Here is a 25,460-nt window from a genome sequence, read left to right on the forward strand (position 1 = left end):
CCGCTCACGCCCTGTAGCTACGTCACGACGGGTTTTTTTTAATTCCCTTCTAGACGACTGTAGTCTGAAACTCACTGAAACAGATGATGAACGCAATGAAAAACGACCGATCGTACCGTTTAAATATTTTTCATAACCTATTAAAAATTTACAACAACCGACCTTAGTGTTCTCCTTCAGGTCGATTAGCTTAGAACTTTGTTTTATCGCTTCTCTTTGAAATAGATAGAAATTTAGTAACATGGCCTTACAAACCCAACATCTTAAGAGATCCACAGCTTATGGCTCTTCAATGGGGTGTCACAGGGTCCACAGGAAAAAAAAATTGTAAATGTAAAATAATAAAATAAATATTCTTCTGTAGCAATAACAAAGTATAACATAAATTATTCTGTAGTAATTACACAAGAATATCCAGTATTTTTACCTTTAGAAGATAAATTATTGAAATTAAATAATGATTTTCAGCGAGTTTAGTTATTTTACAATGTAACGCAAGTACATTGTAAGTAACTGTATTTAAAATACCTAAAAATGAACAGTAATTAGTTACTCTACTTTTTCAGTGGAAAAGTAATTTAAATAATTTAAATATAATTTAAATACACCCAACACTGGTTTTAATCTTTATTTAACCAGCAAGTCAAACTCCACTCTCCCAGCCCTTTTCAGACACCGCTTCCTGTAGATGTCTTTTATGGCAGTAACTGGTGCTCCTGAGTGAGGTGAGGTGAGGATGATGAGCAGCAGGATCCTGCAGATCATCTTCTCCCTGTGACGATAAAATTTGATTTGAGGAAGAACCTTTTCACACACACATATATATGTTTTAAATAAAAGTATAAAAAAATTAAACAGAGCTGAATCTTGTCTCACATGAACTTTCTCATCTTCTAAAACATTTTGGCGGCTACCCCTCAGCCTCTCAGCAGCTGCACTTCTGGTAAATGTGAAAATCACAGGTGATCTCAGAAAAGTTGACTCTGAACTTGAGGTCAAGATCACAGGGATTCAAACTCATCTCAGAGCTGACAACCTGTCTCTGAATGTGGACAAAACAAAAGAGATGATTGTTGACTTCAGGAGAGCACGGAGAGATCACTGCCCACTTAACATCAATAGATCCTCTGTGGAGGTTGTCAAGAGCACCAGATTCCTTGGTCTCTACCTGGTGGAGAACCTCTCCTGGTCCCTCAACACCAGCTCCATAACCAAAAAGCCCAGCAGCGTGTCTACTTCCTGCAGAAGCTGAGGAAAGCCCATCTGCCATCATCCATTCTTACCACCTTCTACAGAGGGACTGTCGAGAGCATCCTGAGCAGCTGCATCACTGCCTGGTGTGGTAACTGCACCATATCAGATTGCAATACCCTACAATGGATAGTGAGAGCAGCTGAGAAGATCATTGGAGCCTCTCTTCCCTCCACCAAGGACACTTTCAGCACCCGCTCCATCTGCAACGCCACCAGCACCATGGAGGACCTCACACACACTTTTCACCCTGCTGCCTTCTGGAAAGAGGTACCGGAGCATTCGGGCCCTCACTGCCAGGCTATGGAACAGTTTCTTCCCCCAAGCCGTCAGACTCCTGAACACTCAGTGACTGGACACACACACACACACACACACACACACACACACACACACACACACACACACACACACACACACACACACACACACACATCCATTGCTCTGTCTTGTGTCTGTGTCGCCCTGTTCTGTCTAGTGTTGCACTGTCTTGTCTTGTTTTCTTAGCAGTTTTTTGCACATTGCACTTTACGTAGTCCCGTGTTTTTCTATTATATGTCATATGTAGCACCAGGGTCTCAGAGGAAAGCTGTCATTTCACTCTGTACTGTACGACTGCACATGGTAATGACAATAACAGACACTTGACACTTGACAGAGTCTGCAGCCACAGTTTCAGTGCAGCTCACCAGCACATCAAGAGTTAATGGTCGTCTATGATCCAAATCATGATCATTGTTCTGTGCACACTTTCAGCTACAAGATGTAAAATTGTCTGTTGACATCAGAGTGAAGTGTGTTGTTTTGTTACTCCAGAAACATGTTTAGATGTTTGCAGGCTGAGTTTATCTGTACCCGTCCTTGTGTTTCTCCGTCTCTGGCAGCTGTCTCTACGAACCATGAGCTCCTCTCTACGAACGTGGAAGAATATGTGAAGTTTTTTCTGTTGATTTTACCGGGTGCATTTCACTCACTGACCTGCAAGATAAAAACAAAATATCAGTGTAACAGATTTTCATTTCATCAGAGCTCACAGATAAGTTGAGCATTAGCCAACAGGGGGCATTTCTCACCAGAAAATAAATGAGGCAAAATTAAACAGGTCATGTGATCGGTGTTCTTTAAAAGTTCCTTTCAGACTCACTGGTTTATTTGAAAGTTGCATGTTAGTGCAGGATAAACAGGTTAGTTTGCTGCACTGTGATGGATTTAACAGAACAGTGTGTGACTGCTGCACAGTGGCTGTGGCTTCATGCTCAGTTTGGTTACATCAAGTGTAGCAGAGATGAATTTGCAGTTAAGCTCATGATGCTTAGATTCACTGAATTCCACCTTCATACCAGCTGAATAGTGTCTAATATAAAGACAGCATAAACAATTTACTGTCAGTATAGAGGATGGAAATCAGCCTGTTCAACTAATGAAACATCAGCTGACATCTGGTTGAATTCACTTGTGTAAATCCACAAAGAGCAGCAAGTCAGCTGATCACAGCCTGTACATTCAGAAAATCTACTGAAGCTCTCAATAGAAATTATGTGAGTCATGATTCTTTTCCAGACACTGAGCCATTACAACTGATCTTAGGGTTCCTCCACCTGCTGAATCCACTTCAACCCCTGACTCCTCATTTTCCTGTTTAGAGACAAAGTCGCCCTCGACAATGTAGGCAACAGAAAATAGAGCCACTTTTTATTTTCCTTCTTTTTCTCTGCTCATGAGGCAGAGCTCAGCTACTTTTTACTTTCTTACTCTGAGTACATTTCAGAGCCTGTACTTTTTCACTTTTACTTAAGTAAAGACATTGAATCAGTACTTTAACTTTTACTGGAGCATTTTTTAACACAGGTATCTGTACTTCTACTTAAGTACAACATGTGTGTACTTTTGCCACCTCTGCGTATCAGCCACATTAAAGTCTCCCTCTTCTGTGGTGCCGCCTTTACAATGTGTTAAAGTCTTCTTCATCATGATCTTGTTTCACCTCTGAGGGGAAATTTTGATGCTGGTCCTCTTTGTCTGTTCACTGCCTGCTGGAAACTTACCTGCTCGCTGCTGCTGCTCTTCCTCTCAGCTTGAAAACTCACCCGCCTGCCCTCCTGTCTGCACCTCTGCTCTGAAAAAGGAAAGGAAAGGTTAGACATGTTGTTCTTCTCCTCACTCCACCACACACCTGGAGAAACCCCCTCTCTGCAGCACTTGGCCTTGACAGCACAAGGTCCTGGACCACGTTTACATGTCTTCATAAGTTAACAGATGTGAAGTATTTTCACATATGGCCCTTAAAGCTTTTGTTAAAATGCTCCACAACACTTGGTTCAATCTGGCTTTATGCAGAGAAATGTGTGATGTTAAACTGAACCATCAGCTGATGCAAATGTTTATTATTAAACTCCTCGCCTTCATCTGTTGGAAGTTTAACAGGTACACGTCCCTCACTCATCCTCAAAAGCAGATGCAACAGATGCTCCTGCCTTGGTTTGAAGACACCTGCATGCATACTTAGAAAATCCATCTGTACATGTCAGTAAGTGTCTCACATTATCATTATCTGCACAATATTCACCCATATCAGCCAAATCAGCCTCAAACTGTTTGTCGATTCCACCAATCAAAACTCTGTTTCTGGGAAAAAGTCTTCTTGCTGGTTTATGAAGTGTGTAAGTATCCTCCCTCTTTAAACAATGACAATGTTTCACCTCCAGTAGTGACAACATTACACCTGCTTATTCCCCTGCAGCTTTGAGAGGGTTATTCAAACTGCCCAAACCCACCAACTGAGCAGGGTCATGATATCATTTATGTCATGTGTTTTCCACGATCGCTATGAGACACAAGTGGTCAGACTGTGAGTGTTAACACATCTTATTTCATCCCCATCACACAAAAACACTCAGCAGTGCGCGCCTGTTTTATGCTTCCCACATCAGCAGTTTCTCCTCTTGTGCAACAGACTTGCTGTGATCCAGGGAATTGTGCACCACATCATCATTTGTGTTACGCAGAACAAAGTGCACTTTATTCAGCTTGAGCCTGGAAGCTGATAAAGAGCATTCACTAATGTGTCGTTAATTCAAACTGGAAATGTAAGGCTGGAAACCTGTTTCAGAAATCCTCTGGATCGTACCATGAATCTCATTTGTTTCGCTGTTTAAAGGAGGGAAGGTGTGTTTAGATGATGCTTGCTGGTTGTAACAACCAGTATCCCCTGACACCACACCCTGAACCCACTGCTCCACTCCTCCCCTGCAGCCGAGCACAAACCACACTGACCACACACTGCTACTAAGAATCAACATGAACACGACAGAATTAACCAGCATTGTTAAAAGAACAACTATCGAGGGCACACATTTGCTGGCTGTCTTAACTTGTTATCAGCTCCCAACACACATTATCAGCACATTTCCACACATGAGTGTTGTGAACACTGAGTGTTTATGTCACAAAACACAAACAAGCAAATTTTTGACAGTTTCAACGATTCACTGGATAAATTTACATCTGAGATAAAAACATGTTTTAGTGAAAAACTGCACATCCATGTTGTTTTCTGGAAGTGGGCGTGGGCGATGATTCTTGGGCACCGGGCGTACTGGTGGAGGCTTGGTGGGTGCAGAACCAGACGATGGTGTGGTAACCACTGGAGCAGATGGCAACGTGGCAGCCGCAGACGATAGAGCTGATGGTTGAGCAGGTGGAGGATGAACGGGCTCACCAGAGCCGCCAGCGGAGACGAGGAGGTGCCGGAGCAGTTCTCCTGAACCCCCAGCAGAGTCGAATGCAGAGCCAGCAGGTGCAGAAAAGTCCGGCTGAGGTGAAGCTAACTGTAGCTGCACAGGACACGTACAGTGCTAACAGTCTGTATGAGCTTTGTCAGAAAGATGCAGTCCTCAGCTGACTGAATGAGCTCACCAGAGCTTTCAGCAGAGGATGACAGCAAGTGAACAGGGCTGGGCTAGAGAGGAACCTGGAAACAGAGCTAAAGCCTGAACAAGTAATAGAGCTAGAAACTGAACTAGAGACTGAACTAGAGGCTGAGCTGGTGATAAAACAGGAAACTGAGCTGATAAATGAGCTAATGGCTGAAACAAAAGTTGTAGTGGTGGTTGTTGAACTTGCGACTAATCAGGTAACTGACTCTTAGCTGCTCTCCTCTGGGGAACAGGGATGGGTACTGGGCCTGGCCGAACACCAACCATCCCCACCCGAGGAACAGATACGGGCGCAGGGACGAGCTGGGTTCTTCCTGTCTTTACCCTGGGCGCAGGAGCTAGCTGGACCTCTGCTGCTCCCACCCAAGGAACTGAAACGGGTGCAGGAGTCAGTGTCTCTGTTAGCACTGTAAGGGTGCAAGGGGAAGCTGGGCCCGAGCTGCCCTGGGAACAGGAACTGGAAGTGCAGAGCGGAGCTCAGGAGCAGTAACAGTCACTGGGCAAACTAGGTTAATGGTACAAAGACATTTTCAACTTGACACCGAGGTGTCACTCTGAATAATGTCTTTAGAGTTCAAACACACAGTAGCGGAGTTTTCTGATTCAGGAGATACAGAGTCCACGGAAGACGAAACAGTGTTACTGTTGATCTATTTTTACTTATTTATTTATTTGATGGATCCGCCTTCCCCTTGTGTCGACCATTCTCACCTGCTGGTAAGCCTCAGTCCTGAACCCCTCTTCCCTGTATGGTTGAATGTGAAGTTGCTTTCCCTGTCTGGATAATAAATCTTGGAAGCACATCTCCTCCCTCTTTTTAGTCTAAAGAACCTGTGCACCTGACTGTGTTAAACATACAAATATGCATTAAAGCCACTAAAGTGTCTTATAGTCCCTGTTAACACATGCCTGCTGACACATGATACACAGTAATGTGTGTTTGAACAAAACCTGAAACCTGTTAATGTTCTGATTTAACAGCAGATTTCTCCACATGCAGGACAGAGAAATTCCTGCCTCTGTCACACAAAAAGTGGAAAATATATTTGTTTGACATTTTAATCACAATAACAAAGAAATAAACTGTTGGTAGATCCACTTTTTACAATGAATCATTCATCAGTAAAAATCTAACTCAAATCAAATACAACAAATTCAACATTCATAGAAAAAACTCCAACCCTGCAGGGATCAAACATCTGATCAAACACCAGGGTTGGACACAGACTTTCTAATCTGACATCACAAAGTTATTCTGAAGCTGTAAATCTAATGTGAATGAATAGTGGCATTGTAAAGCGCTATATAAATCCAATCCATTATTATTATTATTATTATTAACAGAGGTTCCTGATAAATAGACTAATAAACAGAGAATAGCTGAACAGTTTCCGTGACGCAGACGTAAAAATGCATAAATGCTCCATGATTTTCATTTCTATCCATCATCTTGAACACTGACTATAAATGTGTTCACTTCATTATTGTGTGATTTGGCTTCTTCACGTGTCTCTGTATCTGAAAAATGACATTAAATGTCATCACTCTAGATACAATAATAACAATATAAAAAAAACTCAAACATTAAAATTTTTTTGTTGCATTTTAAAAATTCAAACCTCAAAGACATTAATTTTACAGTCATATATGATCAAGAAAACCAACAATCTTCACATTTCAGAAACTGGAAGCAGCTTTAAATGTGACTAAAATAATGATAAAACAATCAATTCTCTAATCATTGACTAACTGATGAATCACTGCAGCTCCAATATATTGTTGCATTTGACAACCCACTACAGCAACTACAGAATAAAACCACTAACCAGACTGATGACAGATTTCAAACATGCTGAATATGAAGAGTAGTATCATTTAAACTCACATGATTATCAGCCATAAGAACAAATTCAGATTTATATTGATGTAAGGTATATAAATGTAAGTACAGTTTGAATCAGTGCAATATTATTTTCACACATCAATGGACCACTGAACTTCTCAGCTTCTAAAATGTAAAGACTCATTTAGAAACTACACAAGTACATATAATGGTCAGGGATCAACATGAACCTGTCTTCTCTATTTGACTTTAATCAACTCTGCAGTGGCTCCATCAGAGTAATAAAGACAAAGTCCAGCATAGAGCGGCTGAGTGAATGTGGTCTGGACTCTGTGGAGGAGAGTCATGGTTTTAGAGACTCTGTAGAAAGACAGAATACCTGCTCTGTGATCCAGGTACACTCCTACTCTGGAGGACCGAGGACCTGAGAGGACAGGTTGGACATTGTTGTGAATAAATTTATAACTGTTTGTGTAACAATATAATGCCCAAGATTTGTCATTGTTTCCAAATAAACATTCATCGATGCTCCCTGCTCTGCTGATATTCTTGTATGCGACTGCTACACGAACTCCTCCCCCTCTCCACTCCACCTCCCAGTAACAACGTCCAGTCAGACTCTCTCTACTCAGGACATGAGGCCACACAGTGAATCTGTCTGGATGATCAGAATAAGACTGTTGTTGTTTCATAAATGTTACTTTTCTGTTCCCCTCAGATAATAACAGATGTCTGTTTGCTGTGTTTGGATCCAGTGTGATTTCATGTGAATATTTTAAGAATCCAGCTCTGGTCTTTGGCTCTGCTGGTGACAGTAAAACATCCACTTCAGTGACTGTCAGTGAGATGTTTGTCCATTCCTCTCTCAGAATGTCCTGTAGTTTATCTCTGGTCTCTGACACAGCTGCTGTCACATCCTCAAAGTAGCTCAGAGGACGAATATTGATGCTGGATGAGTGTGTAGACTCACTGAGTGCTGACAGTGAGGGGTAGTTGTGTAGAAACTGGTTGTGATCCTCTGTGTGTGAGAGCTGCTCCAGCTCGCCGTCTTTCCTCTTCAGCTCAGCGATCTCCTGCTCCAGCTTCTCCTGAAGCTCTTTGACTCGACTCACTTCAGTTTCCTGCTGGGATCTGACCTGCTGCTTCACATCAGAGCTTCTTTTCTGGAGGAGACGGATCAGCTCAGTGAACATCTTCTCACTGTCCTCCACTGCTTTATCAGCAGAGCCATTGATGGCCTCCACCTCCTGTTGAAGCAGCTTCACATCTTTCTCTCGCTCCTGGATTCTCTGCTGGATGTTTAGTCGTCTCACCTCGAGCTCCTTCTGCTTCTCAGTCCTTTCTGCTGCAGCTGGGACTGTTTCGTGGCCTTTATGTTCATCCATTGTGCAGAGATAACAGATACTCTGCTGATCAGTACGACAGAAAATCTTCATCACCTCATCATGACGAGAGCAGATGTTCTCCTGGAGCTTCTTGGAGGGGGCCACCAGCTTGTGTTTCTTTAATGGAGCTGCATCATAGTGAGGTTGGAGATGTTTCTCACAGTAAGAGGCCAGACAGACTAAACAGGACTTGATGGCTTTCAGCTTCCTCCCAGTGCAGACATCACAGGCCACATCTTCAGGTCCAGCATAGCAGTGATCAGCTGGAGCAGCTTGGAGTCCAGTCTTCTTCAGCTGCTCCACTAAAGCTGCAAACATGGTGTTTTTCTCCAGGACAGGCCTCGGTGTGAAAGTCTTCCTGCACTGAGGGCAGCTGTGGATTCCCTTCCTGTCCTCTTCATCCCAGAAACATTTAATACAGTTCCTGCAGTAGCTGTGTCCACAGGCTGTAGTCACCGGATCCTTCAGTAGATCCAAACAGATGGAACAAGAGAAGGTTTCTCGATCCAGCTGAACTCCTTTCTGTGCCATTTCTCCTCTCAGTGTCAGTGACTGTGTGAGTTTCACTTCCTTATAACTGAAACTAGTCTGAGCTCTGATCTCAACAACATGTTTCTGCAGTGAATGGAGCCTGTCTTGTTTATCAGGCTGTGTCTCATTCCAGGAAGAGGAGCAGTTAGAGAGCGATACTGTGTGTTTAACCCTTTTCATTTACAGCAGATCACAGAGCCTGTGTCAGCTCAGCTCAGAATCAAACAGTGAAGCTGACCTGTGTAAGTCAGCAGGTCAGACAGTATGTTAATGAGGGCAAATCTACAAAGCAGTAATGAACTTTTCATAAACCACATTTAATACAAATCTATGATACGTCCATAAGTCTGCACCGTCTGAAACCTCCTCACATTTCAGCCTCATTTCTCATCATATTGTAATCTACAGTAATTTATGGTTCAGTGAGTTTTGCTTGGAGTTTCCAGCTTCTGAGAGCATTATTTACATCACTGAAGTATTTATGATTCCCCTGGTATAAAAAAGCTAAAGAATTGAAATGTAAGAAATCTGTCCTCTCCTCATCCTTCACCACCCTCAGGGTGACCTTCATTTTCTTTGCTCTCTTTACCTTCATCATCCTCTGCATCGTCTTCTTGCTCACTGTCTGCACACACACACACACACACACACACACACACACACACACGCACACACACACACACACACACACACACACACACACACACACACACACACACACACACACACACACACCTCTACATCAATGAAGGAAACTGCACAGATATGAGCCTCTTAACCTGCTCACAGCCTCATACTGTTTTTAACATCAGAGGTCAGCAAGGATCGCCATAACAACTGTAACTAATACCAGAATAGGTCAAAGGTCAGCGTTGTTAAAGTGGTTAAATATATGAAATACTCAACAGTGTGTCAGAGAGAAGGGAGCAGCTATCAGTCTGAGTCATACACTGAGCAGTTTGGCAGCATTCATGGTTTTATTGACACAGTTATGATCAGTTTGAAGTGTTGCAGCATGTTCACTCCTGCTCTGCATGTTGTGCAGTTACTCATGTGTTAAACTGTGTGTGTGCAGGCTGTGGCTCTGTTTCACTTCCACAGTTCAACTACAGAGGGCGCTAAAATACACATGTGGTATACCACATGTGTATACACATGTGGTATACCACATGGGTATACCACATGTGTATACACATGTGTATACAACCGGTGGTACACATACCGGTGGTATACCATGGTATCCAGCCGGTGATGATCTGCAGATCATCACCGGCTGGAACCATCACCGCCTCACTCGGACCACTTACCCCTCTCATGCAGATCCTCCACCTACAATAAGTAACACAGTTCTTGTCCATATTTGGTCTTTCCTGACCTGCAGAAAAACACCTTCTGAACTTTACCTCCTCTCGGTACAGTGACTCAAAAGTCTCCTGGTTTTGTTCCCTCAGCCTGACTTCCCTTTTCCCCACGTCACAGAATTCATATGTGTATAGTTTCCTAGTACTTCATGTTTGTTGTACAGTTCACGTTTGCTAAACTACTTCTTAGAATCTCACGTACATCATGGTTCACAGTTCATAGTCACATCATAGCTGTGATTCTGTGTTTGTAAATAACGTCTTGTTATCATGTTTCCCAGTGACTCTGTTTGTATCTGCAATTGAGTCCGTTTGTCTGGTTTGGTCTCTGACTGTGACACAGTGACAGAGATGAGGCTGAATACTGGGCTGTTTTGTCACATGGTGCAAGCAGAATCATCTGCAGCTCAACGTAACACACAACAAATAAACACAACAAATAAATGGATCTGGCTGTATGGGTACTTAATAATCAAGCTGGCAGTAATGTTGTGGTGTTTAGTAGACAGGAGGGTGGGGAGTGTGAGAGGAAATGACACACAGGACATGGTTTGAGGTAGATTCATACCCAGGCCCTGCAGTGAGGACTATAACCTTCACTACATTGGTCATCTGCTCAGCCAGGTTAACTATAACAACACTGTCAATTCAGTCTGACAGTGAGTTAGTGAGTTAATGACAGTGAGTCAAACCCACTCCCTCCTCCAACTATGACGGCCTAGACAGAGACTTTATGCAAGCTTCTTTGAAGCTGGCAGACAGTGAAGGTGAAGGTGAGCATAACTGAGTTCTAGCGGCTCGTTCTTACTTTAATAACTGGCAAATTTCATTGAAGTCCAAAAGAACTCTCAAACCACCAGGAAGGAGACAACAGAAGTATTTATTTTTACCTTCATTGTAATTTCTTCCTTTACCTAAGCTGGTGAGAGGTTGTTGTTGTTGTTGTTGCTTTCAGTTTGTAAGATTCCTGCATGAAATGATTTGATCGAATATTTTTAATTTTATATTTTAAATGGTTTACTGTTGTCTATCAGGTAGAGAAATACATCTCTGGGTATCTCTGTTTAGCCTGCTGTTCTTGCTACATAACAGGGATATGTGTTTTCCTCTGCAGAGATTACAAAAGGGTTCATGTTCAAAGAAAGACTTTAAATCCATTTTCAATTTTGTGCCATTTGGCTAATTGTGCCATTTACTTTCAATATTTTATATAAAATAATGTCAAAATGAGACAGCAAAAAAAAAAAAATTGATTTCTAAACAAATTAATTAATATGCCTCTTTATTCCTAAGAAAACAGTCAGCTTTGAGATGTTGTTTATTTTTGTTTTTTAAATAGCACAGAAAGGAAACAGGAGGGTGATGAGAGTGTGAGGGGAAATGACACAGGAAGTGGTCGGAGGCAGAATCAGACCCGGGCCCTGCAGTGAGGACTCTAGTTTTATCCATCTGTTAAGCTGGTGAGAGGTTTTTGTTGTTGCTTATAAATTCAGTTTGTAAGATTTCTGCATGGGATGATTTGATCAGATATTTTTAGCTTTATATCAACTCTATGATTTATTTTGAGTATTTAATGTTAAATAATCTCAGAGTGCAACATCAAGAAATGATGGTGATTCAGAAATAAATAAATAAATAAATAAATATCCTTTTTATTCCTTAAGCCAAACACAATATTCAGATGAGAATAAAATGCCAGGAACATTTTATAACCTGGAAAAAAATCAATGTGCTTCATGTGTTCCTCTCAGAGGTTGAACCAGCTGTCGTCAGGTTTTCAAAGTCAAATTTGGTCTGAAACTCTTTTCATTCACACTTACGGCATCAGGGAAACTTCACAGCACTGATCTACATCATCGTGTGATGGATGGATCCAAAAAAAGTTAAAGGAAGTGATAAAAAGGAAACAACTCATTCAGTAACTTCAGTTTTCTGATGATCTGACAGAGTGAAGAGTCAGACGCTGTTCTTCTGAAGTTTAACGACTTTTCTGCATCAGAATGAAAATCCTCCATTTTCTCTTCTTCTGCTTCTTGTCAGGTGAGGACTGATGAGCTTAATGTTGCTCTTTAATTCAAAATATACTCAACTTTATAAAACACTTTATGAAATACATTTATCTACATACACTAAATAATGTTGTGATTATCCATCTTGTTTTAAATGTATTATTATTATTTTTCATCTGACAGGTCCAGCTGGGCTCGTCAAGGCAAAACATAATATTTGGTCTGCAGCTGAAGGATTTAATGGCACGCTTAACTGCAACTTATCTTTGTCTGGAAGCACAAAGTTCTTCTGTAAGGAAAAATGTGAGCGAGCAGAAGATATCCTCATTAAAACAGATGGAAGCACAGCTCAGAGTGGCAGATACAGCATGAAGTATAAAGATGGATCTCCAAGAAGAGGAATTGTGTTTTTAAGCTTCTCACAAATGATCAAGTCTGACGCAGGAATGTACAGGTGTGGTGTGGGAAGATCTTCTGCTCCAGATTCATACTTTGACTTTGAGGTCAGAGTTTCAAATGGTGAGTTTTTACTAAAGGTTAGTGAAATTGAAAATGTGGAGACCCCCCAGGTCTAATTTAGTAATGTGGACCACTTTTAGATCAACCTGTTCAATCAATAAATACAAACACGTTTTACCTGTTATTCCACTTAAGTGTCCATGTTATATGGCATGTGACAACTGTACTAAGATAACGTTTTAGCACCTCAGTGTAAATCCTACAATAATATTCAATGATTTATTGATTCAAATTTAGGCTCTGCTAAAACTGAGTTTTACACCACCTCCAACTATCAAAGTCTAAAGCAAAATCTTGCTTTTGTTCAGATTTTCTTTTCTCTATAACTGATTTTGAGCATCAGCATCATGGTTTACATCATGATTTAAATAGATGAAATCTACTAATTTAATTCCTATGATGGAGAGTAACAGAAGAAATGTTTGACCTAAAAAGTTGATGATCTTCCAAGAGTGTCATCATGCTAAAAAGAAGTTAGTCACCTTTTTTATATACAGGCTCATCTTCTAGCTGTGAGTCCTGAGAAATGCCTCAAAAAATAAGACAAATGAAAAAAAAAACTAAAACATTTGCACTCACACCGGTGAACTTCAAGGGTCTATAACGCTGCCCTCTAAGTTCATAGTATGTATGTTACATTTTGCATGGGTTCATTAAATATGCAACAACAAGTTTTGATTCTCAGAGGATCAGGTAAGAATGTGTTTTTCAGATTTTTCTGATTGATTATGAAATGATAACTGTGCTCATTTGATCCATGAAATACAATCATAATACAACAGTGTAAAAAATGACCCAACACACTAGTATGTTGTATGTTGTATGCTTGTGGGGTGTTTATTGAAGTGCCACACACGTGGCTTTACGTTTCGACACATAAGTCATAAGCACACAAACTCTCTCTCTCAGGTCTCCGCCTTCACTATATATATAGGGAGAAACCTCAATGGTTAAATGACCACCACCTGTCCCTCCAGCCTCCTTGGCACTGCCCCCTTGAGCTCACTGCCCCACTCCACCCCTGCAGCTGAGCCAGGGACCACACCTCCCCCACAAACTGGTTCAGTTCAGACTAATTAATGTTCTTCTATTTCACAGATCTGGATAAAAACTTGGTTTTTATTTCACACAAACTGAGGGAGAAAAGATGACATTGGTATGTTCCAACAACACGTATGGACACAGGAAGTTCTTTTGTAAGAATGAGTGTAAGAATGAAGGGGAGATCCTCATTGACACAACTAATAACAAATCTGAGAGTGGCAGATACAGCATTGAATACAGACCAGGATCTGTGTACGGACTGTATGCAACCATCACACAGTCGTCCAAGTCAGACACAGGAAAGTACATCTGTGGTTATGGGAACCCTCTGTCTCCTGATTCATGTGTGAATGAATATGTTCTTGTCATTGATGGTAAGTTTCTTTTCAAAACAGTAAAAATAACTTTTAACTTTTGGTGACTTTGAGGTGAGATTGTTGTTACTGCCAGAGATCAGCTGATTGGTTGAGACATCATTATACCTTTCTAACAATGCAATACAATACAATACAATTTTATTTATATAGCACATTTAAAGACCTGAAGGCACACCAAAGTGTTTCACAGTAATATGGAGAGTCAACATAAGTCAAAAACAGGGTACAAATCAGGCACAAGCACAGATAGGATAGAGGCACTAACAGACCAGGAGAGTTAGATAAATACAAAATATGCTATGAAGACAAAAACAACAGTAAAATTAATAAAAATAATACATTTAATAAAATCTAATAAAAGATTTAAAAGTTTAATAATTAAAAGATTTAAAAGGGTATTAACTGGTCGGGAAAGCCAAGTCAAATAGATATGCTTTTAATCTTGATTTAAAGGACTGGATAGAGTCTAAGGCTCGAATAGAAGCAGGGAGGCTATTCCAAAGGTTGGGTGCAGCTGAAGCAAAGGCACGATCGCCTCTGGTCTTCAGTCTAAACTTAGGTTGGGCCAGGAGTAATTGACCTGAATCTTAATGCACGACAAGGAGTGTACAAATTAAGGAGGTCAGTGAGGTAGCTGGGCGCAATGTTATTCAGGATTTTAAAAGTGAGTAGCAAGATTTTAAACTCAATGCGATATTTGATTGGTAACCAGTGTAGATCAACAAGAGCCGGAGTAATAGGGTCAAATTTTCTAGTGCCAGTAAGAAGGCGAGCCGCAGCATTCTGAACGAGTTGCCGCCTTCGAAGAGAGAAGGCTTGGAGACCACAGTAGAGAGAATTACAATAATCTAACCTGGAGGTCACAAAAGCATGGATAAGCTTTTACAGGTCCCTGTGTGGTATATAATGCTTAGCTTTAGAAATCTAACTACAGATGATACTTGCTTATCGAGCTTAAAGGAGCTATCCAAATAGACACCCAGGTTACGCATAGAATCAGAGAGAGAGTTAGCTAGGGGCCTCAGCAGGGCAACAAGCTGGTCTCGAGGAATATGGCTGTCGAACACCATAACTTCAGTTTTTTTCTAACATCAACATTTTCTGATTTGCTGATAAATGTATTCCTCTGTTCATTCACAAATATAAACCATATTTCTTATGAAGCTTTAAAAAACATACAGATATTTAAATATAGTAAGTTTCACAGTCATAATGTGCACTAATAATTTTTAATCAGAGCACACATCATATACGAAACATAATTTTTTATATTACTAAAAGTTTTTTAACTATTTGAAATCTAAGGTTATGTGTGTTTAAGATGTGTGAGCTCCACTTTGAATCATTTTTTTAAAGTTGTGATGGTGGAGCTAAAATTGAGGGCAAAACATCATCATCATCATCATCTTTCACTAAAGCTGAGTGTTTCTACTCATGCAGGTGAAACATATGTAGTGCGCTTTATGTGAGATTTCCCAGTCTAATGTGTAAAAGAGTATCAGCTTATCCATCAGCTGATCTGATGAGACTGACACTGAACGTGACTTTGTGGTTTATCTGAAAAAGTAATAATGATGTAAAGAACAGGAAAGCAGGCAGCTGAGTGATTACAGATCTTCCCTATTGAACTTACACATAAGCTTCATGTTAATGCTGCATTTAGTGCTTCATACATGTTTGTATTTACCTGTATGATAATATGATTCGTTTTACTGCATGTGTCTGTATCGCTATTGATTTAGTATTGATATTTTTTCTGTTTGTTGTTCACAGATTCAAACCCACCTACTTCCACACTGCAGACAGAAACAGCACAGAGTGAAAGTGTCACTGCAGGAGTCCCTACACATTGTCCTGACTGCTCCTGGCTTCTGGTTGTGTGTGTATCCTTGGATGGTGTTTTGCTGATGGCTGTTTTCCTCATGCTCTGCTACATTAGTAAGACAAGGAGGAACTTTGGACTGAACACCAGAGAAAATGACACAAACATAGAGGTGAGTTTGTGTCACTTGTTTTCATCACTTGTCTGTTGTTGCAGGTTTCAGTGAGTGTTGTTGATTCATGCTGTCAGTGTGACTTTCTTAGTTAAATTTTATTGAAAAGAGGTGATGTTACCTGTTATTACAGTTTCTTCAATAATATCCTTGTAGTGTTAGTCCAATAATCACACAACTGGTATGTTAACTCCAACTTTAATGGTCGCCTTCTTTCGTTCAACCACACAAAAAACTGACCCTCCAAAACTTCTACTCCCCCTTCCCACCTGCACGTAGCCATGCCCCCCTTCACTGGATACTTGCGCAGTGGGACAGATACATCTTAACAGTCGTCTTTACCAGCAGTGGGAGGTGAAGACAAAGTGAACAATTTTAATACCAGACAGAAATATTTTCTATAATTATGTAGATATAAATGCATACAACATATTTTTGGTCCTTTGAGGTTATTCCACAGCATCATAATTTCAGGATATCATATCTAAAAGTGTGAAAGCCCCTTTAGTTCTGTTTCCAGACACTGTAGTACATGTATGCTGCTCTGAAGCAAACCTGTTTAACTTCCTATGATATTTATAATGTTACATTTTTTTGGTTTGTTTGTTTCTCTTGAATAAACTTTGTGCTTCTGTTTTTTTTAAAGTTCAATTTGCATTAAACTGTGATGCTGCATGAGGTTATTGTCTTTTTTTTTCAGTTATCTGTAACACATGAGAACTGGGATCCAACCATCAAACACAAAGAGTCCAAAAGCAACAGGACAAAACCCACTCTTGATTATTAAAGACCAAAATCTAACAAGTAAAAATGAATTTTGAGATTTGTGATTTCACAAATCGATTGCTATTTCCCAACTGTAACTGAAAAATTTTGTAAACATTTGGTTTTATTTCATTCATTGTTGTCTACTGTATGATTTATACATTTATGTGCTTACTTATGATAAATATCTGATAGCAGATAATTATCTAACTTTGCTTCTGGAGATTTGTTGTTTGTTTGTGTTGTTTGCTGTTTGTTTTGCATTCCAGTAATCTGATCAAGCACCTCAACTGGAGAATTGCAGAATAGACCCTGTGCACGAGAAAATGCTAACTTCCTGGTTTGAGACCGTATGTAGGGTTGTACATTTCTGGTTGCTTTATTTTGCGGTCAATCGCTACTGCGAAGATATACTCCAAAATCATGTCCAAAACTTGAAAACGGAAAGATCGCGTTAAGTTACAAAAAGCAGAAGGTGGGAACACTCGCCACTGTTGTGTCATAAAAAATCTAATGATCAACTTTGACGTTTAAAAAGAGTTTAGATCGATCAGTTGTTTACATCACTCAACACAAGCAGAACTGCATTACTGCATGCAGAAGACACATCGTCCACATTCAGAAGCACATCTCTGTATAGTGACAATTATTATGATTTAAACAGGCAAATGTTCAGCATTCAAACTACAGGTGAAGAATAGTCAAACCAGATGTTTCCCCCGTTTTGTTGATATCAGCTAGTCAAGTACACACCTACACAGCATGTTAACAAACCGTGAAAAAAAAGCCACACAAAAATTTATGTTTTTTTTAAATCACATTGTTTCCTGCATCCTGATCGCTGCAGACGATCTCCTCCGTGACGTCTCTCCTGTACAGTACAGAATCGCTGCATCGATCACTACCAGTGTGACTCTGAGGTGCAGTATTGTATGTTGACGAAACGTTTCACACCATCCATCCATCCATCCATTCGCTTCCGCTTATCCTTTTCAGGGTCGCGGAAAAGCCTATCCCAGCTGTCATAGGGCGAGAGGCAGACGTTTCGCACCGTCAAAAATAAAATTGGCTACTTGATTTCACCTATCGCTGGTTATTTTTAGAACATAACACCCGCGATAAACGAGGGATAGCTGAGAAATATAAAATTTGAATCCATTTTCTCTTTTGCTCTGAGGCACGGGGAAAAAAATATCGACAAGTCGATGAACATCATTTACAGACATATTGGGTAAATGCCCAAGACATCTATAGAAATGTAAATCGCCACTTGATTCATTCATTTGCTTAACTTGATTTGGGCCATAAACAAGGCGTGAATTGGACACCGGAAACAAAGCTCCCCACAGGAGTTTCCACAACGGAAGTAGCATATGCTAACATGCACATAGTCTATTTCCCATGTTGGGTTTTACATGTGAAACACTTTGCACTGAAATTGATGAGAAATACAACAAGGTTTCTTCAATCTGACAAAATGTTAGACATAATAGTGTCTAATGAATGTATCTGGGGACTTTGAGTAAAAATGTGCCTGTTGTTCTTATGAACCCTGTGTCTCAAATGTTTAGTCAGTTTCATTTTCATGTTTGTTTTCCTTTTGTCCCTGTCAAGTTTATACATCTTAGTCTCTGCCTCAGTGTCTGTTTCGTATCTTATTTTTGCCCTTTGTGCATTTAAACCCTTAGTTAGGAGTAAATGTGGATTTCCTGTGGCAAACATGAATGTCAGTTTCTCGGTTTATGAAGGTCACCTTTAACTATGACAGTGCTGAGATACGGACCTCCTGTGAAGTTGTCACCATACTAGTGATGAGCAAAGCGAGACTTCGTGAAACATTTGAAGTCTTTGTGCTTGTATTGATGATTCCAAACAATCTGAAACCATCTCCACAGTGCCCCCTGCTGGACAATTTGGCTATTGTCACGCAAGGCTGGACTGGGACAAAAAATCGGCCCGGGCATTTTGACTAGAGACCGGCCCACCAGGATAAAGATTGAAAATGTGACGTCATTCAGGGATAAAACCGCAAAGGATTCTGGGAACTTGTGGCAAGAGGTACTAGCGCACGCAGGCTTTCAATTGAACTCAGTTACACAGCGATAAAAAGAAACCCAAAAAATGGCAAGAAGCTGTTGTATTATTAACTGCAATAGCTGGTCGCATGACAGCCACGGGAAGCCGACGGGTAAAGAGATCGTTTTTTTTTTTATCGGATTACGTCGTTGAAGAGAAATTTTTTAAGCCATGTTTCCGAAGTAAGAGCCGACGGATGGTCTGGATATACCAAATATAACGTCTCAGAACACTCCAGCTCACAGGTTACTCTGCTCCAAGCATTCCCACAAAGGTCAGAGTTTTGTAGTAGTTAATACGTCATTTTTCTTAACATAATTGGTGATATAGGTTACAAGCAAGTCTGGCGCTGAACAGAAATTGTCGCGCTATGCTCCTTTATTTATTGTGCATAAATAGTGAATTGTCCTGACACAATATTGCGTTTCGCTTCTGTTATTACCATGGTACATTGACAAAAACATATACTTTTATTCACAGGATAAAACAGTTGTTTTGTATCACTAATTGTCCATTGCGATTACAGCATACAGTATTATTGTCACTGCTACATTTCTGTAATGCTACTGTAACCGGTTTCTGCTTCATCCCGCTGCAACAGTTCGGCCCAAACAGACTCCTCGACTCTGCGTTGTGTAGTGTTTTTAAAAAGACAAGGAGTCTCTGATCGATCGTTGCCACTTTATTTCCTGAATGGAAACAACGGTGTCAGTGCACAAGCTCGCCATACACCACTCCGCACAGCACACTCTCGTATGGCTACGGCAGACTGGCAGCGATTACTGCAGCAATATTACAATTTCTAATATACAATAAAATAACAGCAACAACAAATGATGTACCTGAATGGAAACAACGGTGTATTATCAGTGCACAGGCTCGCCACACACCACTCCGCACAGCACACTACGGCAGAACATCTCATTAGCATTCCGCTTTAGCATACAGTTTCACACATTAATAAACAAATGAAAAGTACATAAAACTGGTGTTGGACATGTGTCCACTAAGCACTTATTACACTCGGTGCTCGTCAGCTAATCAAACATGTTTTATGCGTCTGTACTACTTAGCTATATTGTGTGCGGAACAATACAACTCACCTCTCGTATGGCTACGGCAGACTGGCAGCGATTACTGCAGCCAGCCTCACCTAACCAGCCACACTGAGAGGGGGGGGGGCGCTGATTCCCCATTACACTGATATTTGTGGCAAGTGGAATAATACCACAAACACTGTTACACTACCAGAAATTATTTCCACTACTAATTAATTACCGTTGAGCTCAAAGGTCCTATTAATAAACTGTTAATGAATGTGTATTTATGAAGACGATTTGTGAGACTGGTAAACTTATGATACGTACAATAGTCTTTCGTTCTACACGGTGCATTTCAAGGTCCTGTACCCATCCGTCGGTAAACTGTACCTGGGCTTGTTGCAGTGACCTGAAGTTACTAAACTTCATGAGTGTATGCACTCACTCCAAGAACCATGTAATTATAAATCTGAGCGTGGTGAAAGTTGGGCAGCACACTGACGTCTTTGGTCCCTCTGTGTGCTCGTAAGGATCTGACCCTTTCACTCCTTTGATTTTTTCCTCGTATCTTTTCTTTGTCTTTTCGTCGAGTCTGTCTTTGTATGGACCGGCATTGTTCTCCTTTTGTTTTGTACATTCCTTTTTTGTGCGGCAAAGAAAAAAAAAAGAAGGTATTGGAACCGGAGAATGAACGTTTTGCGGTGCTGCAAATGCTTGCATTTGATGCGGTACTTGGATTGTTTCGCCACGAGTTCCCGGCATGCAATGCGCGAAAATCACGTGATTGCTAAACAAGGGGGAGGGTGCATCCAGCCTCCTCGGCTGTAATTGGTCCAGCCCAGAGTCGATCATGACCAATTGGCCAATCCAACACCTTTCATTATACACTCAACAAAAATATAAACGCAACACCTTTGTTACTGCTCCCATTCCCCATGGGATGGACGTAGAGACCTAAAATTCATTCCAGATACACAATATAACCATCCCTCCCAAACAGTGGTCACAAATCAGTCCAAATGTGTGGTAGTGGGCACATCTGCTATATTGAGATAATCCATCCCACCTCACAGGTGTGCCACATCAGGATGCTGATCTGACATCATGAGTAGTGCACAGGTGTACCTCAGACTGCCCACAACAAAAGGCCACCCTGGAATGTGCAGTTTTGTCTCACAGCAAAATGCCACAGATGCCACAAGCAATGAGGACGCGTGCAATTGGCATGCTGACAGCAGGAATGTCAGCATGCCACTACCACACATTTGGACTGATTTGTGACCACTGTTTGGGAGGGATGGTTATATTGTGTATCTGGAATGAATTTTAGGTCTCTACGTCCATCCCATGGGGAATGGGAGCAGTAACAAAGGTGTTGCGTTTATATTTTTGTTGAGTGTATATACCCTTTCTAAAAAATAAAATAAAATAAAAAATCCATCGGCCCATAAAAACAAAAAATCGCCAAAAAATGGCCCGATGGCCAGTCCAGCTATGTTGTCACGTCCTGATCATATTCTGTGAAATGGTGACACAGACAAGTTCTGCACAACTTCAAACAAAACCACTTATTATATCAGACTATCAATATCTTCGATCACTACATGTTTTGGAGAAATCCTCCAAAACAATTTGGGTAATTAGTGGTACAGTAGAGTACTAAGGTCACATTAATGAAAGGAAGGAGTTTTACCTCAAAATAGTATTTTGAGAAAAGTCGAAATGTGGAGATTACAGTTGTTGTTTCCAGCCAGACAAATGCCACAGCAGCTATACCCTCACAAAATGCCTCAGTGAAACAAAACAATCAGCTGTCTTATCGTGTCTTGTGATACAACATGCATCCTCTTCATTGCACAAGGGTGTAACCATCGATATCCTTGCTTCTGTCAATTGCCAGACATTTCATTTTATACAAATCCAGCCAACAAGTTTACGTGTTTGTTCCCTTCTGACCAGATGCAGCTTTCTGCACCACCACATGGCCTTATAACTCTCACCACTGTTTATGTGCTAAAAGAGAAATAATTTTAATAAATACCAATTCTGAAGTAGAATTTCGCTAACTCATCTACACAAGTCATTTAGTAGACTGTATATAAGCCATAAGAGTTTTGTCTACAAACAACTGTTAACTCCACATTTCCACTTCAAAAAAATAATAAAATAAATCAGTAATATAGGGGAGACCGGGGATAGTTGTAACGTGGGTCAGTTGTAACACTTCCAATTTCTCCAATCAGGGCTAAGTTTCAAATGATGTGACTCATCCTGTGCATGCCCAATTCAGTTCTGCTATCACATGTGAAAAATCAGCACATTTTGTCAAACACAGACAATTTAACATGAAAAAAAGTAATTTGTATGCCAAAAAGTAAGTTTTTCTACTTTATTTCAATTTCTAATAGCATTATCTGCTTTGCAGTTAAACTCATCAAACTTAAATTATGTTATTTGTATGTCTATGGGGATATATTCTGTGTAGGTCTTTAGTGCTAATGTTTTAGCCGTTGGCTGTAATGTTAGCTAGTTCATGGCTATAGGAGTCTGGGTCAGTTGTAACAGCAACAGTCTGGGTTAGTTGTAACAATAATGCAGATGTTACAACTTACCACACTATTACTTTAACTTATATTAAACAAGTTGGGGTAATGACATCAGCAGAGAGGTTCACTGGTCGCATTTGTATATGCGGTTAATGCCATTGGCAACACAATTCCTCCACTGTTTGTGTTCCCACACATACATTATGCAGACCTCTGTGTCAGAGATGGACCAGTAGGAAGTACTGGTAGTGGAAATAAATCAGGATGGGTGCGAGAAACAGATTTCCTCATCTTTCTGAAGCACTTTGCAAACCACACCAAGGTAAGCCATGATAAAAAGTAATGGAATTGCGATGCTGGTGAACAACTACATTTTTTCAGCTTCATTGTTATGTTCAAAATTGGTGCAAGAGTTGCAGGTTATAATGCCCACTGAGCCAATGAGGCCAAACTCAAGGAAGACCAACCAAAATTAATGAAATATTCAGTTGCAGAAAATTCCATAATTTGTCTTTTTTGGGGGGTTGGAATATGTTCAAAAGCTAGATTTCTGCATTCTGTCACACACACACAGCTACATAAATGGCTCTAAGTGCATTCATGTGTTGAATAAAAAAGATTACATGTTAATGTTTTGTTAGTACCCTTATTTCATTGTGTTACATTTCACCCCAGGATATGTTACAACTAACCCAGACTATGGGGTTAATTGTAACATTTCACTCTTCGTGTTTGAGACCATACCATGCAATGGGTAATTGTGTTGCAGAGAAAATAGCTGCACTATTTAATAGCAGAGACATGTAAATACTTTGCATTACATTTTGAATCCACTACCTTAAAAGAGCTCCAAGCTACAGACAGAAATGTCAAAAATGTTACAACTATCCCCGGTCTCCCCTATATTTTTATTTATGTGGCCTCTAATAATTTCCGTTTTATATATTAATCACAGTCGAAATGTGTGTGTGTGTGTGTGTCCTCCCATGCTCAGAAGTCTGGGCGCTTAAGTTAATTTGCCAAGTTTGCAAGTTAGCAACTAAGGAAGAACAAACTTTATTTGATGTTGAGAAACAGCTCTTGTCTTTTGTGGCTCACTTTGTTGCTGCTGCAGCAGTGGCTGTGACATGAACTCTGCCTCATGTGTTCAGAGAGCTACACACATCACCAAACTTGAAGGAGCTGTGTATGTGTGCTTTGCTTTCATTTGTGTTTCCACCTCTGGCCACCAGGTGGTGCGCTTTTGTGTTTTCTAGTCAACTGGGTTGTGTTTTAGGCCCCGTTAGTGAGGAGACAAACAGATATTTCAAATTTAAACCATTTAAACTGGCTCAAATAAAAGACCTCTTTAGTAACTCGGCTCCAAACAGACACTGACAGCAGAGAAGGAAACTGTTTACAGCTTTAAAAACAAACAGTACTGGACTCTACCTGCTGGAGGCGCTGTGAGCTCACTGGACCCAATCAAATTAAAATACTCCTGTGTACTTTTCTCTTTCTTCAATCATCACCTTTTCAGATTATTTTTTTTATCCTACTCTCATTTTCAAAGATGCATTTTTTCATTTATTTACAGATTTTAATTATTTTGGTTAAATGAATCCAAACAGTCACTTTTAAATACACTCTAAGAAATAAAATGTTGTATTTACTCCACCCAGTTATGTCAACTGGTTCCACACAACTGGGTTAGTGAAATAAAAAATGTATGATACTTTTAACTTGAACAAGAAATTTTAAGTACATCTGATAAATCTACTCAACCAAAACAAGCTCTACTGAAACTATAGGATTAAATCACTTTAACAGAATTGCAACCTACTCTATACAAGTTTGTAAATTAAATAAATCAAGTTTGTTAATTAACCTAACTTTAATAACACTTGGTGTGTATACTACACACATATATACACGGGAGAAGTAAACATACACTGACAGAATATGCAAGAAGTCAAGAAGAAAAAATCCAACTGTTTTCATCTTGATTCTTTTGTCTTCACTTTTCCGTTTCTGTTACATTTCATGAGTCTGTTTTAACACGGAATAAAAACCAAATCTGAGCCTGTAAAACTGTTTCTGTTCAGTCAAGAAACACAGACTGGAGGTCAGACTTTTTTTATTGATTATGAACTGGAGAGAGATGTCTCCACAGCGTCCAGTTAGCCATAAGCTGCTCTTCTTGTATCAGCAGTACTAGAAGCTACATTTGGATCAACACAGACTAATAAATGGATCCAGAACCATCCAGATCAGTTGTTGTGAAAACTGGTCACATAGTGGTGATATTGCTTTTCTCCAGGAACTAATTGTAGTGAAATGTTACTTAATTTGCATAACAAGAGAGAGACACAAACGTATAGTTATGCAATGTAAAAAGTTAAAGACACCTAAACAAAAAATATTTAGAGCCTGCAGCGCTCATCATCACAAAGTCTAACCAACAACGTCTAAAATGTCTAAATTATATGTTCCAAAGATTTCATCCATCAGTGTAAGCATGATTAAAATGTGTATAATGCAACAGATTTAAAAATACAGTTCCTCTTTCCTCAGCACTAAAAGTCCTGTGGGTATTTAAACTGTAGTATATAAGTAACAACTGATATCTGCTCTTTAAAAAAAGGCACCAAAGACAATAAGATGATAAAAAAAAATTTCAGGAGAATCAGTCTAATCCAACATCTCTGGACTGAAAAACAAACTAATATATGTACGAGACAGTTACCTGATATACTAAGTAAGAAAAAGTATGAAACACCAATGTGGGAATATTTCTCTGCACAG

At 40.1% G+C, this 25,460-nt stretch overlaps 1 protein-coding gene and 1 pseudogene across 5 annotated transcripts; one reads left to right on the top strand and one right to left on the bottom strand.

Moving 5' to 3' along the window:
• Positions 1 to 7,268: 7,268 nt before the first annotated feature.
• On the bottom strand, positions 7,269 to 8,951 carry LOC146635727 (tripartite motif-containing protein 16-like). Of its 5 annotated transcripts, none has more exons than XM_085348408.1 (2): positions 8,751 to 8,951; positions 7,269 to 8,348 (listed from the first exon to the last, which is right to left on the bottom strand). In XM_085348408.1, the coding sequence occupies exons 1-2, from the start codon at positions 8,943 to 8,945 to the stop codon at positions 7,269 to 7,271; spliced, it is 1,275 nt and encodes a 424-aa protein (XP_085204534.1). In that variant the 5' UTR covers positions 8,946 to 8,951. The 5 variants fall into 5 exon arrangements, with proteins under 5 accessions (XP_085204534.1, XP_085204526.1, XP_085204509.1 ...); XM_085348400.1 differs by having other exon boundaries at positions 7,269 to 8,775; positions 8,911 to 8,945; XM_085348383.1 differs by having other exon boundaries at positions 7,269 to 8,716; positions 8,825 to 8,945.
• Positions 8,952 to 12,306: 3,355 nt separating this feature from the next.
• LOC146635728 (polymeric immunoglobulin receptor-like) lies at positions 12,307 to 17,036 on the top strand (annotated as a pseudogene).
• The last annotated feature ends 8,424 nt before the right edge of the window (positions 17,037 to 25,460 follow it).

Source organism: Diplotaxodon limnothrissa, linkage group LG3, assembly GCF_057381915.1.
Source record: "Diplotaxodon limnothrissa isolate DT_005_m linkage group LG3, D_limnothrissa_male_GT1.1, whole genome shotgun sequence".
In the NCBI taxonomy this organism is placed as follows: domain Eukaryota; kingdom Metazoa; phylum Chordata; class Actinopteri; order Cichliformes; family Cichlidae; genus Diplotaxodon; species Diplotaxodon limnothrissa.

Coding starts and splice junctions, on each gene's coding strand:
- LOC146635727 (XM_085348376.1), bottom strand. CDS start 8,945: ATGGCACAGAAAGGAGTTCAGCTGGATCGAGAAACCTTCTCTTGTTCC. Junction 8,405..8,476: donor GGAGAACATCTGCTCTCGTC/ATGATGAGGTGA, acceptor CAATGGATGAAC/ATAAAGGCCACGAAACAGTC.